This window comes from Herpailurus yagouaroundi, unplaced genomic scaffold, assembly GCF_014898765.1.
Source record: "Herpailurus yagouaroundi ecotype Mexico unplaced genomic scaffold, PumYag 355, whole genome shotgun sequence".
Lineage (NCBI taxonomy): Eukaryota > Metazoa > Chordata > Mammalia > Carnivora > Felidae > Herpailurus > Herpailurus yagouaroundi.
The window spans coordinates 2995901-3016548 of record NW_024412572.1 but is presented as its reverse complement, the minus strand read 5'-3'; the positions used below and the strand labels follow the sequence as shown (position 1 = coordinate 3016548).

Genomic DNA, 20648 nt, shown 5'->3' with positions numbered 1-20648 from the left:
TCCTAATATTTGTCCACTCCACGCTTCTAACTGGATTTTTGAGGTACACTAATCTCCTCTTCAGTTGTATTTAAACAGCATTCTTAACTTTGTGTTGTGTTTTTCAGTGCTAGTATTTATATTTGATTCTTTTAAATAGATTCATGATATTCCTCATCTTACTATTAATTTTTAAACATTGTTTTAAAATCTGTGTCTATTAACTTCAATATACGGATATCCTTGGGTTTTCTTCCAGTTGTCTGATTTTTTTCCTCTTGTTTCTTACTCATTTGGACATGTTTCCTGGTGTGTGTAAAAAGAACAGTTATGCATATAATTGAAGCATGGTGTACTTCAGTAAGGATTTTCTTTTGTTTCTGTTAGACACTTGAACTAAGAAAAGATTATCTGAATCTTATTTTGAGCTGATTGAAACTTGGGTTTCTGTCATTGCAAAAGTGGTTCTATTTTTGGTTCCCCCTTATCTTAAGAAGTAGCCTTTCAACAATTAAAATTGAAAGCACTTCTCAGTGATTCTTGAACTCCAATTTTTACCTCTGAAGTCTAGAGATTACTGAAAGTTCACCTCAGTTTTTCATTCTCTCAGCTGCCACTTAAAATCAGCATCTGCTCTAGAGAAAAATGCAGCTGAAGACCAGTTTCACTTCTCTATGCTCCCCTTTTCTCTTAGATCTTGTCCCCTCATGGTTCGTGCTGCTGTGGTAGCTTTCCAATTATTTCAAACATATTTTTTCCCTCAATATTTTAGTATGGGAATTTTCAGATATAAAGAAAATGTTATTTTACAGTGAACAGACACATACCCATAGACCAGATTCTATTATTTACATTTTTTCATGATTGGCTTATTTCATGTATACCCATCTATCTATCCTTCTGTCCATCCATCAATTCAACTTTTTATATGCATTTTAAAATATATTAAGGCCATGAGACACCTTCCTTTAAATATGTCAGCATGCATTTCATTAACTAGAGTTCAATATTGCTTTACAGACATTTTTCTTTAGACACAAAAATTTACATTAAATGAATTTTGTAAATTTTAAGTAAACACAGATTGAGTTTTGACAAATGTATACACTGTATAATCCAAACCTCTAGCATTCATGCCTCTTTCCCATTATTTCCCACTCCAACCACCCCAGAGGCAACAGCTATTACAATTTTCTTGTACAATAGATTATTTTTGCTTATTGTAAAACTTCATAAATATGGAAGCACATACAGCATATGACTTTGTGTAAGGCTTAATTCAATATAATATTTCTGAAGTTCATATTGTTCTGTGTATCCATAATTTGTTCTTATTTTGTTGCTGAAGAGTATTCCATTACATGAATATACAAACTTTGGATAAGCTTGGTTATTGAGTCTCCGATTGAAAGACATCTAAGACATTTGTATCCTTTGCCTTGTTCCTGATGTTAAGGAAAATGTGTTCAAAAGTTCACCATTATTATGTCAGTTGTTGGTATTTTATAGATTCCTTTTATCAGATTAAGGAAGTTCTCTTTTGTTGTTAGTTTGCTGTGTGTGTGTGTGTGTGTGTGTGTGTGTGAATTATAAATAGATGTTGGATTTAATATTGTCAAATGCTTTTCCTGAATCTATTAAAAATATACTGTATTTTTCTTTATTATATCAACAGAGTGAATTACATTGATTGTTTTTCTGACTTTGTATTACTAGGGTAAATCCTACTTGGTAATAATATATATTACTGCATTCTATGTGTTCATATTTTGTTAAGAATTTTTACATTTATGTTCATAAGAGATATTGGTCTACAACTTTCTTTAGTATTTCTTTATCTCTTCACTTTTTTCTTTTTTCTCCTTTCTTTCTTTTTTCTTTCTTTCTTTCTTCTTTCTTTCTTTTCTTTCCTTTTAAGTAATGTCCCTATCAATTTACCCAAGGGATACAGGAGTGCTGATGCATAGGGGCACTTGTGCCCCAGTGTTTATAGCAGCACTTTCAACAATAGCCAAACTGTGGAAAGAGCCTAAATGTCCATGAACTGATGAATGGATAAAGAAATTGTGGTTTATATACACAATGGAGTACTATGTGGCAATGAGAAAGAATGAAATATGGCCCTTTGTAGCAACGTGGATGGAACTGGAGAGTGTTATGCTAAGTGAAATAAGTCATACAGAGAAAGACAGATACCATATGTTTTCACTTTTATGTGGATCCTGAGAAACTTAACAGAAGACCATTGGGGAGGGGAAGGAAAAAAAAAAAGGGTAGAGAGGGAGGGAGCCAAAACATCAAAACATAAGAGGCTCCTAAAAACTGCGAACAAATTGAGGGTTGATGGGAGGTGGGAGGAAGGGGAGGGTGGGTGATGGGTATTGAGAAGGGCACCTGTTGGGATGAGCACTGGGTGTTGTATGGAAACCAATTTGACAATAGATTTCATATTTAAAAATAAATAAATAAATATATTTAATTGATATTATAATAAACAAACAAACAAACAAATAAAGTCCCTATCAAACTTTGTATTAACATTACACATATAACAAATTGTGAAGTGTTTTAAATCTGATACTACTCCTTCCATAAATTTTTATGGAATTTGTCAGTGAAACCATCTTTCTCTATTGTTTCATTGGTGGAAAGGTTTATGATAACTAATTCAATTTTTCTAATAGATAAAAGGCTATTTAGACATTCTATTTTACCCTGCTCAAATATTTTGTCCGTTTCATCTATATTGTCAAAATCATTGCATGAAATTGTCCATGATAGTCTCTTGTTTTCTATTTAATATCAGTAGGATCTGAGTGATAATCCCTTTTCATTCTTGATATTGGTTATTGCCTTCTCTTTCATTTCCAGTCTAGCTAGGAGATAACCAATTTTGTTGATCTTTTCAAAGGGCAAATTTTAGCTCTATTAATTTCTATCTCATTTCTTTTTTTCTCTTACCTATATGATTTCCTTCTTCCTATTTGCTTTTGGCTTACTTTCCCTTTCTCTTTCTAAATTTCTAAGATGAAACATTTGGTCATTGATTTTTAGACCTTTTTTCTTTCTAATATAACATTTAAGTGTGTCACTTTCCCTCTAAACACTGTTTTATCCATATCCCACAGAGTTTGATATGTTGTATTTTTTTACCATAGATATCAGAATATACTCTAATTTCCCATATGATTTCTTCTTTGACCTATGGAATAGCTAAAAGTGTGTTGCTTAATTTCTAATTACTTAAGGGTTTCTATGTATCTTATTACTGATTTTGAGTTTTACTCCACTGTAGTTAGAGAATATACTCTGTGCAGTTTTGTTCTTTAAATCTAATGAGGATTGTTTTATTATCCAGCATATAGACTTTCTTTGTAAACAAACCATGTACTTGGTAAGAATGTGTATTCTGGGGATGCCTGGGTGGCTCAGTCCATTGAGCACCTGACTCTTGATTTTGGCTCAGGTCATGACCCCAGGGTTGTGGGATAGAGCCCTGTGTTGGGCTCCCATGTTGAGTGTGGAGCTTGATTAAGATTCTCTCTCTCTCCTTCTGCCCCTCTCCCTCGTTCACGTGCTTGCTCACTCTCTAAAAAAGAAAAATAATGTGTATTATTCTGTATTTATTGGGTGTAGTGTTCTACAAATAATAATTAAGTCCAGGTGATTGATAGTATCATCTTTGCCTTTATTGGTATTTAGATTAGTGTAAGTTCTACTAAATGCATAAACAAAAGTATTAAAATCTCAAGCTATCACTGGGAATTGTTTATTTCTCCCTTTAAGCTTTTGTTACCTCATGTGTACCAGTTGGGAATTGCCCTCTAGCTAGAAACTGTAAAAGACAGAAAACTCCCTCCATCCTGTTCTCTTCTTGAAATGTCAACTCCCCTTGAGAATCTGCCAGCTTTTGTCCATTCTTTTGTCCCCAGTATATAATTATCTGTAGAACTGTTTACACAACCATATCATAAATAAGACCTTCAGATGGCTTTTAAAAAATTTTTTCCAGCTTTTCTAGGTATTTTTGGTGGAAAGATTGGTATATTAGAATTTGGTCTGCTATAAATGGAAGTGAAAGTCCCTGGTAAATGTATTTTCAAAGGAAATTTTGAATTGATACATTAAAAAAATTAAATGTAACTATTATAATTTAAAATGTTTATTGAAGGAAAAATAAGATAAAAACAGAGAGGGAGGCAAACCATAAGAGACTCTTGAATACAGAGAACAAACTGAGGGTTGCTGGAGGGGTGTTGGGTCGGGGGATGGGCTAAATGTGTGATGGGCATTGAGGTGGGTACTTGTGGGGATGAGCACTGAGTGTTATATGTAAGTGATAAATCACTAAATTCTACTCTTGAAACCATTATTAACCTATATATTAACTAACTTGGATTTAAATTTTTTAAAAAGTCAAAAAAATAAAAAATAAAATGTTTACTTATGTACCACTAAAAAAATCTTAATATATCAACTATAAAGTTAATATATACATCATGTTTTGGCAAAATACATACTTGCTAAAGTGACCAGATCACTGAGATGTGATAGTTCAAGTTTGGAAGGGATCTTAACTGTCCAACCACCTATCCAAATCTGAAGCCCCTCCACAACATTGTTTGAAGGTGGTCCCAGCCTGAGCTTGTCCAGTGACAGAAAAAAACTCATTAGCTATGAAGCAATTGACTCCATTTTTGGAAATTCTCTGTGTAAGAATCATCACCCTTATCCTGACTTGAAATATGCACCCTTGTAAATTCCACTCATCAATCCTAGTTCTACCCCTTGAAGTCTTCTAGAATAGTCACATTTTCATTTACATCATAACCCTGTAGATATGTGGTCTTCTTCAGCTCTTATTTATTGGATGCTGCTAGGCTCCAGAGATCCATAATGCCAAGGACAGATATTGCAGTCAGCTCTTTTACAAGGAAGGAATTAGGAGATATATAAGAGAGTAAATAATTTGACTCTAGGTTTTATGGATACCTTGATTGCAAGAAAAAAATTGTTTAATCTACCAAAGAAATAATCCCACAGCAAAATAGATCCTTTGCCATCTTTAATATAAAGGAAAGAAGACTTTAAAAAGCAAGAAGAATAATTTTGGGAAAAAAAGATTCACTCTGAAAAGTCTGAAAAGGTTATCTATAACATTATTGAAAAATAGAATTCATCTAATTAGTCCTCTCTTCAGAAAGGACTAACCAATGGGAAAGTATCTATTCCACTATTAAAGTTGTCCTTTGACCTCTCCTGTGATTAAAAGTCTTTTCCTGTTCCTACTGCAACCTTTCCTTCTGCATGTGAAGTTAATTTTCTCTCGTTTTGTCAGTGGTGCACAATGGTAACAAAATAAAGGAAATGAAATATTAAACTAAGTTGAAGCAAGTTATGAAATAAAGGAAAGAAGAAAAGGTGAGGAACGAATTAGAGGAAAATGGAAAACATTTCCAGAAGAAAAGCATGAGATATGTTTATTTCCTGAGAGTTGTATAGAGAGGAGACTAAGAACAGCATCCTGGGAATCAAGAGTTTGATTTCCACACTCTCACTGATGAGCCTCTAAATAACTTCCTCTGTAAAATGGGGGATTTGATCAGAGGAATCTCAGGCACTTTCCCATCTGAAAGAACATAAGTCATTCATTCATTGATTCGACATTGTCGCCAGTTTTCCAATTTGAGATATGGAGTGTGGACCAGTGATTCATACTTCGAATCTGCTGCCAATTATGATTCCATTCTCATCTGAACCATGGACTCCCTGCTTACCCTGGGGGGAAAAAAACAGGTTTTGGTTTATTAATTTCTATGTATAGAAAGCTATTTCCAACTCGGTTGTATACTTCTTTCATTCCCTTCATTTTTAATATGTCCACAGTTAATTGGAGGAGATCAATACAGGTAGAAAGACAATTGCTGTCCATCATTTTCAATGTTATTCTTTCTATTCACCCTAAGGAGATAATTTCTAACTTTTGGACTCATTGTTGAAAGCTTTTGGCAATGCCTCTTTTACTGAGTGGGAGAAAAAACAGTGGAACTCTCTCAACCTCATGTGGAGGCAGAGAAGCTGGACATGGTGAAGCAGTGAAACACAAATCTTTATGCCTCATGCTTGCTATCTTGGCAGCAGCTCCAGATTCAAAGCCCATTCATAGGCAGGTTTTGAACACTGGCTTCCCTGCTCAGTCTGAGCTCTAAGTGGTCTTTAAGTTTATGTCTATGCTAGAGGAAGTCATTTGCATGACTATAAATTGGTGACTATATGGGATTCAAATGAAATATATGTAATAAAACATCAACTGGCCATAATGTTCTACTCCAGGATTCTATAGTTTCTGAGTGGGCATTTACAGACGTATTGCTTATGAGAGACTTGAGACACTACTATTTTCCTGTGTATCTTGATGTTGCAAACAGTAGTTTTGATTAGCTTTTTAATCATTGGCGCCATGCCAACGGCCTGCGCCCTTAGAAGAATTTTTGGTAACCTGGCACTATGTGATTTTGTCCTGCTCTTGTGGAAGCTCTCTTGACTCAAGGCGGTCATGTAATTATACAAGTGTATCCTGACAAAGGAACCTGCTGAAGAGACGGGTAGGTGCTGAAACCATTCCTTTTTCCATGTACCAAATCACCGTTCTGATGTGTGTTACATGCACCTAGAAAGACACACAAAGGACCCACAGATGGACCTAAACTTATTCGACTTCATCCTCCATTTTTTTTCCTTCCCTCACCACCCCAGGACAACCTTGAGCCCAGGAGAACTGACTCTGGATATTGCAGCCTTCCTACTGCTGGTCTTAGCCTTGTACTATAGACAGGAGAGCCAATTCACATCTGAGCTCCTCCCAGTGTTCTTAAGCAAGTTGCTTGTCCCCTTCTTGGCTTTGGTTTCTTCACCTGTTAAAACACCACTCTCTCAAGGTTGGATGGTGTAAAGGTAACAAGCAGTTGGATTCAAGCTCTGTTTTGGCCCTCATTTACTACCTATGTATACTTGGGCAAGTTATATAAACTCTTTATGGCTCAATTTTTTAAATCTGTAAAGTGAAATCGTAATAGTACCTACCTATAAATCATTTAATCCTTAGAAAAACCCTACAGAGCACATAATATTATTTCCACTTTACAGATTTAAAAAATTGAGATCTAGGAGGGGACACTAACTTGGCTAAGATCAATCACATAGGAGCTGAGACACGAACACCGGCTCTGGTCTAGTACTAAATTAAGACCAGCATACACAAACACACATGTGTGCATACATCTATACATACACACAGTGCTTGCAACAGTGTCTGGCATATTATGCTAACATTATTAACAGTACCTGGTATTCAGTAAACACTCAATAAATGTTACCTATTGTTATGATGATTATGATGATAATGATCTGTAAAGAAGTTCCTACCTGCTAACATGCCTTCCTGCACTGGGCATTTATGTTTCTATGAGGCCCCAGCTTGGGTACTCATTGTTGCTTGAGCATTATTTGCATTCTGAAGGGGGCCTGAGGACAGCCTGCTCTGAGGGTGAGAACAGGAGCAGAACTGCCAGTGAACTGACTGGTAAATATAGAAAATCATCAGATGGGTTGGCTGCATGGGTATATCTGTCTGTCTGTGTGTGTTGGGGAAAGTAGAAGTATGTAAGCTTATTTTAATTTGAACTCAGTTTTTCTTGGCCCCCAAGAACTGTTAACACCTCTTTTTGGTGTTTTGTGGGAATTCTGGGCATAAGGTCTTTAAAGTAAAAAACTCTATGATTAATTACCCTTCCTCAGTTTTCCTAGACCACTGAAGTGAAGAGAATGTTTTCAAGGTACATGGGTAATAGAATGAACCTTCTCTGCCCCTCACTCTACTCTGTAAAATGAGTACAGTACCTAACTTGCCAGTGGAGAGTGAGGACTGGTCTCAAGGTCAAGAGGATGGATGAAGTGACCTTTTCCAGGTTCCCCCAGCCTTGAATTCTGAGGAGAGATGGGTATGAAGAGAGTATTCATAGGATGTGTTATTATATGTGGTCATACACATAGCTAGACTGGCTTACTCCTATTTAAGGGTAAGGAGACCTGGGTCCCCATTAGCCTTAAATACTTGGGAAATCTTCACCTTTAGATTTTTATACATTTGCTTCCCAGAATTTTCCTCCTCCCCCCTACCCCCACCTCTTAGTTCCTACTAAGGGTAGTAAGTGGAAGGTGTGGGCAGAGATTTTTCTAATCCTCAATCCTACCCCAAGTACCCAACTAGAGAAAATACCAAAATGACTTCAATACTCAATGGAAGGTATTGTGTGATGCAAACATTCAACTTTCCAGCATCTTGTGTCCATTTTCCAGCAGGTCATGGAATAGGCAAAAGGCAGGCTGCACTCAACACTGACGGTCCCAGTGGTTATGGGCAGGAACACTTCCACTATATGGACCACCAGGGAAACTCAACCATACTTTGTACAGAGATATTACCTGGATGTGGTTTGTAACCAGTTGGGAGTCTCCACCCACAGACATCACTCTGAGGCTACTGTAGGTGGAAAGCAGGTAATACAAAACCCTCAACTTTATTCAAATTAATGTATTTCTTTGTTTTCTTATCTATATTCCCAATTACACAATAAAATGAGGTTAAGTTCCTTTTACACATGGTAAAACCAAGACACTGGAAAGGTTAGTGAAGTCCCCCAGCTCACAAAGCAGCAACAAAGCTAGTTCATGTTCTAATTCTTCCAGGCTCCAGCTCATAGACATTATCTGGGTTTCACCATCTTTCAGAATTGCTCAAAATTCTTCCAGCATAAATTAAAATCTATGCTCCACCTACCATCTTCCATTTCCTCCTAGGCATTCAAATGTTCTTCTGCCCCCAGGCCCTTCCCCAGAAGAAGGAAGCTACAGTAAAAAGACCAGCAGGTGGGAGTAGGAGTGGTGGGAAACCTGACCTGGAGCCTGTCCCTTCAACCTGCTCCCAGTCTATAAGATCAAAAGCATCTGCATATTTCGAAACATCCAAATCAGTCCTATTTTTCACGTTCATATCAAAAATTTGGTTATGTCTAAATACAACCATAGAGGGCTCAAGAAACAGCTGGCTGGTGAGTGGACACAGCTTAGCAGATAAATGAAAAAGACTGATTTCTCTCACCATTTGTTAATCTGAACCTCCAATATGAAATGCTGGCATCCCTAATGAGACGGCTAGCCTATTGAGTATTTTATTATCCAAAGATGGAATTAATAGCTGTGCCATATCTATGTCAAACCTAGGCAATAAAACTTTATGAGTCCTTCCCCATGAAATATTTTGTTTATGTCACATGAGTCTAATCTAATGTTCTTTTTTTTCTTTTTCTTCACTTCCCCACCCCCCCACCCTTTTCCCTGCCCTCTTTGTCTCCTGAGGCCTATTCCCTTTGGAAGTGCATTAGTTACCTAGGAAACCTTAATGTCATTTTTTATATGAGTGGAGTTTGGTGCAGCATAAAGTTAATTTATAGGGTGGTTAGGAATTCATGTCATGACTGGTGAAATAGGAGACTTTATTATGATTTCTAGATCCACCTGTGTGGTAGGAATACATACCTTCCCTCTATCATTATGGGTAATTTCTTGAAACATAATTATGAATATGTATGCTATTTCACAAAATGAGTTGATCCATTGTTATTCAATGCAATTCATCATATTGTTCAATCTAAGCCCTAGAACATAATTAGCAATAACAACAAACCAATAATATACTAGGCAATCTGTTACAAGTTGAAGGACATGGTGGAATTTCCTTTTACATGATGAGGCAGTTCTGCCTTAGAGACAAAGAACAAACAAGATGAGATTCTGAAATCCTTCAACTACGTCTTTCATGCTCTCTGAGGCCCGCATTAGGAAACTAAATTCCAAATATGTCCACTACTTCATTCTGCTATGTTCTTTCTGTCTTTGTCCAAGGGAAAAATATATAACCATAAAGCTACATTAATGAAATGTTTCAAGACAGCTTACAAGTAACAAAGAGGACATTCCGGAGCTTTTTCTAAAGGCTAAGATCCCCCACCCATGTGGTTGGCGGTGTTTCCGGTAGAAAGGCTATCAGATTGGGAGTTGGTGCCTTCACTGTGCTGGACTGTGCCCAGCATTTTAAATCAATTAGTTCATGTGGCCCCCATAATACTCCTATGAGGTTGGCATTGTTTCTGCCAATTACAGACAGTTTCTGAGAAGTTCAGGAACCTATCAAAGACACACAGCTACCAGTGAAGAAGGGAGCATGGAATCTAGGTTTGTACAATTCCAAGACCCACTCTTTTAATGAGTTCTACTTCCTGATCTGTTACTATGTTTGGTTTTTTGTTTGTTTGTTTGTTCGTTTATTTCCCTGGGGAAATTTATGGAGAAGCCAGAGCCTTAGCATCCTTAACTATTAAATGTAGGGGGTGGGGGGACACAGAGGCTGATAGAATTAGATCTGTCTCCCTACTCTGTTGAGAGCTCAAGGTTGATAGCATCAAAGCTGCACTTCCTCAAGATGATGGACATTTTAGGGAAGACCTGGGTTCGCTGAATAAACATAAAGTCACTCAGTTTCTACAGACATCTGTACCCATTTTGAAAAAAAAAAAAACAAAGAATAATGGCTCCCACCACTCTTCAGGACATTTGGGCGGAGTCGCTAATTGGCACCATGGGCTCACATGACTGTTGGCTAATAATGCTATAGTTACAAGTGTGTAGTAATGGGTGGGCAGCCAGGAATCTTTTGAGTGCCAGGAGCCAAGGTAACACACAGCCTTACTGGGCCCTTAAATTCGCAATCCCTATGCAAACACCTTTTGCAGGCACTTTAATTGTTTCAGAAACATAGACTTTCCGGCTCCAGGAGCTCAAGCAGCTGTCTGAGTGAGTGGGGGTGGGGATGGATGGACAGGGTGGAGCAAGAGAAAGTAGGTGCAAGCATTCTGCAAACCTCTCCACAGTGCCCTCCAGCAGCAGAAGAGGCAACTTGCAGATACTTTAGGATAGGCTAAGGTGTGGAGTATGGTTTAGCAATCTAAGGCAGGAAAAAAACCCACACACAATGGGAGAGGACAAATATTCAAGGCTAGCTGTATGGTGCTGGGGAAAAGAACCAAGCTTGCCTTGCCACATGCGGTCACAGAGGGAAGGGTCCTTGGAGGCCATTCGGCCCAGTTCTCTCATTTCCTGGGTCACTGTGTCATAACGAATTAACTGCATGCCCCTACTGCACAAGACCCCCTCCCTTGTCATATGCTGAGCAGCCCCTGCAACACACAATCCATTTAACTGAAACATCCAGTAGATCAATACTATTTCTCACAAGGTAAGGGCATAATTCATTCCAACATTTCCATTTTGTTTCTGTTCAGTGTTTCAACCACAGAGTGGTGCTATTGCAAAAGATAAGGGTGGGCAGAAAGCATGCTCCAGAAATTTGCTTTAGGAGAGATTTTGTAAGGGGGCTTTCAATCACTGGATCTAGTTCCTGCCCTCACAAACAACTTTCAGGGAGAAAAAGAAAGTTCAGCAACCTAAAAATACAGTCAACAGATGGATGGCCAAGGCCATGACCAAGGAGTCAACTTGAAGAGAAGCGATTACCTGGCTAATCAGAAAAGACCTAGTCCTAGATGGACTTCCACACCCAGCACTGTCTATGGGGCATGAACTCATCAGCTTACTTCCTAGTTCTGTTCTTTGCTTTAGCTGTCTATACCACTAAGATTTTCCTCTATTTAGAGAAACGGATTTGCTTAGAAGTCCCAATGTTCTGCAGTTCCCAAATGAATCTACATTACATACAATTATCTTTTACTCTTTTTAAAAATATACACCTTCTACTCCTTTTTCCAGTCACCTTCCTCTTTGATCACCTTGCTACTCTTGGAAGCCAAGAGAGAGACCTAGGCATCAATCCCTAGTCTTTAGAGAGGAGAGAAGAATCTTTTACTCTGTAACAGAAAGGAAAACAGTGAAGGAAAAGGCAGCTTGCCGGCTAGAGGGGGATTTTCTGAAAAAGGTCTTCCACAAAGGAAAGGACCAGTAGCTCTCCATTTGGAAAAAAAGTGAGGAAAATGCATCTTTTACCCTCTGCTTCTGTCTGGTTCTCTCTCTCTCCCTCTCTCCTTCCCTCAGCCCCTCCCTCTACCCACCCCCCCTCAAAGGCACCACACATATTTGGCAAGATTAAGGTGTCACCTCTCATATTACAAGGCGTGTTGATTGCAAGCAAAGACAGACCCACCAGTGCAGGACACCCCCCCCCCCCCAACTCCCAGTTGGAAAACAATACAAACTCTTCCTGTGCTTGCCTAGGTCCTGGCAAAGTGTGGAGGCCAGTCCGTGCACAGCATCTGCAGAACAAATCGGGTCTTAAACTCACTGCTGCCTTTTCTTCTTTTTTTTTTTCTTCTGATTTTTCAAATTTAAGTTTGCCCCCTTCCTCCCCCTCCTCCCTCCAGACTGCCAGTGACCGAGGAGCTGCAGGCGGATCAGCCTGCACATGTTTTTAACCCTTTCCTTGCTGCAGCAGGAGCCAACCACCTCTTTCCCTGCAACCCTCGGGTTACTGGAGGACCTGGAGCTCCAGAAAGGAGCCCCTAGAACTTGGCCAGTGGAGCTGAAACTGGGCCTGAATCCTTCGTTTGACAGCGGAGGTGGGGGTGAAGTGCGGGAAGTGGGGGAGGGCAGGGAGGCGGGCCAGAGCTCAGGGAGAAAACCAGAATCCAGCAGATCACGCCCAATCCAAACCTTCATGGTGCTGTGTGTGCCGAGTGGAGGGAACAGTCCGGAGGAGGACCTCAACATTTTGGCACGAGGGAGGCACTGAAGGAAGACCCCACTCTTTCCAGGGACTGCGGGAGGTGCGACCCCTGGGCCTCAGTGGGCGCTTCTGGCCGTTTTCGATGTGGCAGCCTCCAGCAGCCAGGATAATGATGAGGCAGGTACAATCTATCTAGTACGCAGCCCCCCAGGCTCCCCATCCCTTCCTACCTCCGCTCGGACCCCGCAGCCTTGCTCTGCGTCGGGTTCGGCCTGATCTGGTAGGCGCAGTGCCCGTGCTTCTCGGTGTTTGACCAAATTCTCAAACAAGTCGTAGGAATTTGGATTTTTTTAACCTGACGCCGGCTGAAACAGAGTGGGTTGCTTCTTACCCACCTTGGAATGGCAGGACATGACGAGACGAGACGGGATACTTACTTGCTCCCCTCCCCCAATCGCGCGTGAATCAAAAGGTCCTGGCACGAGATGGGGCCAAAGAGTGGCAGAGACTGCAGGGAGGAAGTGGTAGGGGGCTCAAGGACGGAGTCCGCCACGCCCTGGCCCGGGGAGCTGAGCCGGAGGGGGTCAGGAGCACAAAAATCCGCTCCAAGGCTCTGAATTTCTCCTTGACCCCTAAGCGACATTCTCCCCCCGGCCCCCCACTTCTCTCGATGGCAAATGGACGAAAGCAAGATGACTTAACTCGGTAAATTTAGAGAGAACGATCTCAGAACAAGTGGGGTCTAATGGGCAGCTAAAATTATCGCGAAATAAGAGATTTTGCCCCCTCCCTCCCATCCTTTCCTCGAATAATCTATGGGTGGGGGAGCGAGCGTCACAACTTTCCAAGCGCTACTACGAGGTTTGTTTGTGGCTTTTGCCTTTTCTGCTTCCCCGCGCTGTCCCCGCGTGCAGACTGGTGGGTGCTGGGCGGGTGCTCAGCTGCAGGGCCCCATCCTAGGAAGGGGCTTAGAAGAAGTTGGAGGCTGGGTGAAATGGGAGTCTCCGATCCATCTCCCTCTTCCTCCACGTTCACGTTCTCGCAAACACACACACACGCGCGCGCGCGCGCACGCGCGCGCGCGCGGCCGCCCCTTCCTAGGTCCCCCTGAACCCCGCCTCCCCCTACCTCTTGACTCCGCTGTCCTTGACCTCCCGCACAGCGTCCTGGGTACTGGTCCCTGAGAGCAGCGAGTTCGCTGGGGAGTGATTGTCCTTGGACGTGTTCGCGTTGTGGGGTGGGGGAAGGAGTGACGGGTGGGCTTGATAGGAGGTGGGGAGAGATCTAGAGCTGGAAGGGTCTAAGGTTTGGAGGAGGAGTTTGCACATTAGACCCAAGCCGCCAGGGGGAAGGGGCAAGAAAGGCCCTTCTGCCTAGAGAGGAAAATCTTAAATAAAAAGAAAGAAAAAAAAAAGATCAAAAGGAAGTTTCTCAAGAAAAAAACAAATAAGACAGGCTGAAGACATTAACATGTAAAATACAGTGAAAAGTTGAATATTTCGTTTTTTCCTGGATCTCTAAGGGGGATAGTGAAGCCTACTATTAACTTGGAAGTTTTTGGTGTTTTTCTTTTAGAGAGGCTAGGAAAGATGACCTCGTCGCCCCACTGCCCACCCCACACCAGCCCCAAGTCGGAGGGGCACAGGGGCTTGGGCTGGCAAGGCGCGCGGCGGCCGGGCGCGGGGGCGGGTGGCGCGGCGCTGAAGGGGTTAAGGCGCTGAGCGCGGAGCCATCTGGCCGGGTTGGCTGGTTATAACCGCGCAGATTATGTTCACGGGACTCAGAGTTGAAGGCTCCTCTCCCTACCGAGCAGCTCCGCGCGCGGCCCCGCGAGAGAGCCTGGCGCAACTACTTTCTTCCCGTTTCTTTCTTTCTTTCTTCTTCTCTTTTTTTCCCCCTGCTGGGTAGTGGAGGCGGAGGGGTGGGAGAGACTTTGAATGACCGAGTTTGCGTCCACCTTTCTCTTCATGTCGACGTCCCTGGAAACAGTCACACGGATGCCATGGTTACTTCTGCCACGGTAAGGGGAGGCGGGTACGTTGGGTGGGCACGTTCAGGGGTGGGAAGCTGAGTAGGGGGATTTTCCAGTGGACTAGCGCGGGGGTCCCCAACTCTGCACCCCGCCCCCACCTCCATCGCTGGGCTCTGGCTCACTTTCCCGGGCTTGTGCCTTCCCCGAAGTTTGCGCTGGGATCTGCCCAGGCCGAGGCGCAACCGCAACCACCCCCTCCCCACCACACACTCAAACACACACACACACACACACACACACACACACACACACACGCACACACGGACACTCCTCCCCACCTCTTCTCCCGTCCCTGGGCTGCCCGAGAAACCGCCCAATATCTGGGAAAGTGATCAGGTTTAAGGGACCTGGATTGGAAATGGGGGCGGAGGCGAGGGGAAATAGGGACGACGGAAGGGCAGCGAAGAGATTCAGCAGAACCGCCCTCCAACCCCCAATCAACACACCCGTCTGCTCCTGCAGAGAGGGCTCCCCGTGCATCCTGTAACAAAAGGGGGTGGCAGACAGATCCCGCGCAGGGAAGAGTCGAGCGTGTCACCACGGCTCCCCGGCACGCGCCCGGCGCCCGGCTCCCAACATCGCGGGGCTTCTTGCATGCCTCCCCCTCCCTGGTCCCGGGCGTGGGCTGGGGGAGGGGACTCGGAGCTCCGGACTGGGACGCCGGCTTCCGAGTTTGGGAGTTGCAACTTCTCGCCCGGCGCGGCGTACCTGTGCTGGAATACTCTTGCCTCTTCCGAAAGCTTTTCTCGGCAACGGCCACGCACCCCGGACTCCTTGTGGCCAGCGCCCACCCCGCGGCTACCCCACCCCGGGTCTCTGCGCAGATGTAGGAGCTCCGCGCGTTCTCCGTGCATCTGGGACCGCGCGGGGAGCGGCGGGCAAGCTGGCCGGGCAGTCCCTGGGGAATTCCTCGCCGTTTCTCCGAGCCAGCTCTCGGAATTTGAGGCGGCGGTGTGGGAAGGCTGGGAGACCGGGGACCGGCGGAACTACGTCGGAGTCAAAAGGACCCCCGGTGGGCCAAATTACCCCATTGCCCCAAAGCGCTACTCCTACTCCAAATGAATCAGGGACGCTTGGAAGTTGAAGGTTTGGGAAAGGAGGGGTGGGGGAGGGGACTCTGGTGCTTTCGGGCGCCAGTGGGTGCGCGGCGAGGAGGCGCTGCTTCTTTGGGGGGAGTTTAGCTCCTGCATTCCTCAGCTGCGCTTTAAATGCACGGAACTGAGACCCTCGCGCCGAACCGGGTGGGGGCTGCTAACCGGTAAGGGCTCCTCCCACGTCTGGGAGCATTCCAGGTGGAGGAAACATTGAACTGGACCGCCTCCTTTAGACCTCTGGCGGCGGGCGGCAGGTTCAGAGTCGGAATGGAGGCAGCCTCCTGGACTCAGCCGGAGCGCTGGGCTCAGAGCAGGAGAGCTGGGGCGCCTCGCGCGGGGGGGGCGGGGGCGGGGGGGGGGGGGCGGGGGGGGCTGTTTATGTGTGCGAAGAGCAGGGGGCGGGAGCTGGGAGGTTTGGCATGAGAGGAGGTGGGTGTCACTCCTGGAGCCTATTAGAGAAGGTGCTGGACGACCTGCTTTTTCATAAAGAGATGTCCTCTCCCAGCCGACAGACCTGAGAGCAAGAAAAACACCTAAGCCCTCTCCCCTAAATGTCAGCAGGGGAGAAAGTTGTAACATAGAGGGAACTTTGCAGTTGGTTGCGTTTTCCCTACACCCAGAAATTCTCCAGCATACTCAGCCTGGCTCCCTCCCGCCCCCAATTCCTTCCTGACATGTTGCACAAAGAAAGTTGAGAGGTAGAATTTAGGGGACAAAATCCAACCGCCTCTGCCTTGGTCTCGGACACTTAGACCTGGGTATGGTGTTGGGAGTGGGGAGGGAGAGAGGAGAAGAAAGCAGGCTCTGTGAACAGTGTTGGAGGAAAATTGCAAGTCTGCGGGCCTGCAGCAAGGAGCGTGTAAGATTTTGCAGTTGGTAAGGACGGGATTGTAGCTGGAACTGGAGGGCTGGGTTCTGTGTGAATGGATCTGCTTTGCTAGGGAGGGAGAGTGGGACCCTTGGGTGCTCTGTGTGGTCAGGGAAGGAGGTTTCTGGAAAGTCTCTGCACCAGGGTGTGCATTGCGGGTGGCCGCAGAGCTGGAGCTCCACCCTGCTCTGTGCACAGTGGAGGTGTGCGTTTCTGAGGAGAGTGTTGGATGCGCATATGTATGACTGGCAGGAGATGAGAGCATGTGGGAACATAGGTGTAGCTAATGAGAAATCTGTGCCTGTGAAGGGTGTCAGAGCAGGAGGAGAGGTACAGTGTGTCGAAGACAGATGGCTTGTGCATGCCTGCACAGACACATGGAGTGGGTGTGGCGTGGGAGGGTGGCTGTGTGTAGCAGCGAAAGGTGGACGTGTGTGTGGAAGGTTGGGCTCCTGAGGATTACGGAAGGAGTGGGGGGGGGGGGGCAGGGAGAGATTATCTGCAAAGAGCCGAGTGTGAACTTTTTGAGTGTGCATGGGGAAATGTGGCTGGGATGGCACTGGGGTGTGCAGAGGATAGGAAAGTGAGGGCTCAGGCACTCTTTATGGAGAAACAAGGCATTTACAGAGAAGGATGCTGGGTTGGGTTTTGCCTTCTCCCCCTCCCTACCTCCTCAGAGAGGAAGGAATTGGACAAGGCTTAGAATGAGGGATATACATTTAAGGGGAAAAGCCCTGTGTGTCAGCACTAGGTGATGATCAGGGAGGACGTCCACATAAAATTGGAGTGAGGGGAGGAATATATTTTGCATTACTGGTGGCAGAGGTGCGTGTTCTATTCTGTTATTTGATGGGTTTCTTATTTAATAGAGGAATTCATTGTTACCAATTAATATTGATTATTAGTTAATATTTGTGGAATGCCTACTGGATGCTGAGCCCATTACTGGGTACTGGGGCATGGCACCGTGCCCTGGAAACATTCCTTCTCGGACTCAGCTGACTGCTGCAGTTTTGCCAAGAGGACTGAAAAGAGCTGGATGCCAGTTGAGGCCTCTTCAAGAACCATAATTCAGTCTAGAGATGTTTATGGATCTTAGGGGCCAAAGGGAACCTGACCTGAAATATATCTGTGATTTTGTAAAAAGGGCGCACAAGGATAGGGATGAGGTCTGGTTTTGTGTGTTGGGGATGCAGCTGAAGGGTGTTCCTGTTCCTCATTGTGGGTGTGGGCTGGGCATGGGGGGTGGGTGCTGTGATCCAGGGCAGAAAGCAGGTCCTGATACATTTGAGGATTGAGTTTCTGGAAATGTGCAGTACTTCCTCACTAGCAGGAATGAGGAATGAGACTTGACATATCAGATTGGGAGTGTCTTATTAATCTTTGATGTTTTCTGGGCTGTGAGTGTGTAGCTAACCCAGGGTGCATGTATGTGTGTGTCCATGTACACACACACACACACACACACACACACACACACACACACACACAGTAAGGCTGAAGTTAAGTAACTAAGAGAAGGCGAGTCAGAGGATAGAAGGAATATATGTTCTGGCCCTTACGAGGGGGTAGGGCATATTTTTTTGCAGGAGTTCTGTGTGCCTGAGGAAAGATGAAAATTGTCTTGGATGCTCAGATGTGTATTTTAAGTACAAAAGGTATAGATAAAAGAAGAGCTGTAGGCTTCCGGGAGCATTTGAGGAGTGAGGGAAATGTGACATTGACTGCGTTCATATTCTGAGACAGCTAGTGAGGTCCCTGGAATAGAGCAGAAGGGGGGTGCTTTTGATTGCACATACATGCTTGCCCAGACCAGATGATAGGAAACCTCATTTATTAGGTTCTAATCATGCGAGGGCATATAATTGGGGAGACTTTATTTGACTCCTGACATTTTAAAATTCATGACATCAGAGCTGTGTCATTTTGAAGTTCTACCTTATTTTTAGGTGAAATTCATCTGCGTAAGAGAGAGTTGATAAATAGGGTGTGACCATTGGTCAGAAGACCTGGTGGCAGACATTTCAGAGGATGGTGGGAATGCCTTGATTCTACTTCAGTTGTGCCCCTTTGGAGCAGTGTGATTTTGGGGAAAATGTTCTAATCCCAGGAATGACTCAATGAGAAGAAAAGTTCACTCTGCTTTCCCCCCAGTCAAAGCTTGGTATGGGGAGGAGTACAAAGCTTTACTCAGAGGTGAAGTCTCATTGAATACAGGCACTAGCATGTCTGTGACCATGGTAAAAATGAGACCTATACCCCTTCCCAAGTTGGCAACATAGTCTTAATGCTCACTGCATGACTACTGCTCATGTACTTTGCAAAGAGAACTTTCTATAACTACCTCAGATTACTCACCCAAGAAATGGAGGCAACCTAACCGACATTGCAGTTGTTGGAAATCAGTTTTCATGAAAGGTCCTTGAACTATTCTGAAGAAAGGTGGCCCCAAAATCGATGTTATTAATTATCAGAGACATTTTCCTGTTCTTTAACATGAGCTATGTAGACCACGACATGAAAATAAATGTGACTTTGAACACAGAGAAAATAGTAATTGTCCTTGGCATATTTGAATAAAAGAGGAGCAAAGTCCAGCCATCCTGGGTTGCAGTGAAGGTCTGTTTTGCTCTAGACTGCGGGTCCTTGGAGGCAAGACCCTGCCTTGTAAGAGGCTTTGGGCTTGTAAAGTGCAGTGAGCCCAGTGCAGCAAGTTGCTAAAACGTCTTTCCCCTGAGACAGAGGTGGGGGGCACAGAGAGGCAGGGAAACCCACTGTAGCCTCCCGGTCCTCCCAGAAGTCAGCACACATTGTCAACTCCTGGCTCAGACTCAGGCTCCCATCCTCGAGTTCAGTGGCCATAAATAGTCAGGAGCTAAGCTATTTCCATGAGGCACTAAACCAATTCTGTTGCTTTTCTTGGCGAGATTGGGCCAATTAAGTTGATTGGAAGAGGTCACTGCTGATGGGTCTCACATTCCCCAGGCGGGACAGGCCAGCAGAGTTTAATTACATAACGTTTCCCATCCCTGCAATTCCTCTCCCAGATGGATCAGATGTTCAGGCCTCTCCTCTTCCCCTCCATTCAAGACAACTAACTGAGTGGAGGCTTCTGCTCCAGGCTCCTTCAGACCTTCTTCTGAGCAGTTACAGCGCTCTGGCCCTGTTGGAGGGAATGTAAATCCGCATGTTCCCATGTTGGCTGAAGTGAGAGAGGGGAGTCAGGCCGACACAGAAAATCTTTAAAACCCACCACCCTGCCTCAAGACCTCACCAGCTGCTGTTTTACTCTTTAATGAGGCAGGCAGTTTCTGGCAGTGGAGATGTTGAACTAATGACCGTTGCCAGGGTTTTAGATTTATTTTTATTTAAAATTGAGTCTGTTGGAGAGGGACCAAATCTACTGGAGACCAGTGTAAGCCCCGTGTGGTGCTGCTGATAAGGTCTGTGGATGTACTTTGTGCATGGACAGATGTGTGCAGAGCCAGAGGAGAGCACAGGATATATGTGTGTGTGCTGGGGGACACGTGATCTCAGGAGGGGCCTGGGTAGGCAGGAGGCATTTGCACAGCTTATGTCATGGGTGGTAGGTACATGGCTGCCTGGCTCAGATTACATGATCATCATATTGCTTCTTGCAGAAGGGCCAGCTGATGGGAAAAGTTGGTAGCTGCCTCTTTCAGATCATTTGTATACAGGGATGGAAGATGTGTGAACTTTTAAGAAGTATGAGGCCAATATAGATGGTACCTCACTCTTGGCTGGACAGATTTCTATTAAGATCAAGGCTGGACAAAGGTAAACCGTACTGAGAACTCACTTTAGAACACATGAAAGCACATACAGATGCCTGAGATCTTTAAAGTATTTTTTGCTGTTGTT

The 20648-nt window shown here is 44.3% G+C and overlaps 1 protein-coding gene and 1 long non-coding RNA gene across 4 annotated transcripts in view; one reads left to right on the top strand and one right to left on the bottom strand.

Moving 5' to 3' along the window:
- Positions 1-5027: 5027 nt before the first annotated feature.
- Positions 5028-16216, bottom strand: LOC121022120 (uncharacterized). 3 transcript variants are annotated; one of them, XR_005786819.1, is made up of 7 exons: positions 15513-16216; positions 14579-14751; positions 13901-14159; positions 13210-13280; positions 8464-8521; positions 7879-7965; positions 5028-5757 (listed from the first exon to the last, which is right to left on the bottom strand). It is a non-coding gene; the product is annotated as an uncharacterized LOC121022120 (long non-coding RNA). The 3 variants fall into 3 exon arrangements; XR_005786818.1 differs by lacking the exon at positions 13210-13280 and adding an exon at positions 13003-13137; XR_005786820.1 differs by lacking the exons at positions 8464-8521; positions 13210-13280 and adding an exon at positions 13003-13137.
- The window catches only part of NTF3 (neurotrophin 3), a 67649-nt gene continuing 61503 nt past the window's right edge, over positions 14503-20648 (top strand). Inside the window, exon 1 of the mRNA XM_040463043.1 lies at positions 14503-14792. Within this exon, the coding sequence (XP_040318977.1) occupies positions 14775-14792 (18 nt within the window). The 5' untranslated portion in view covers positions 14503-14774. The remainder of the gene's footprint in view (positions 14793-20648) is intronic.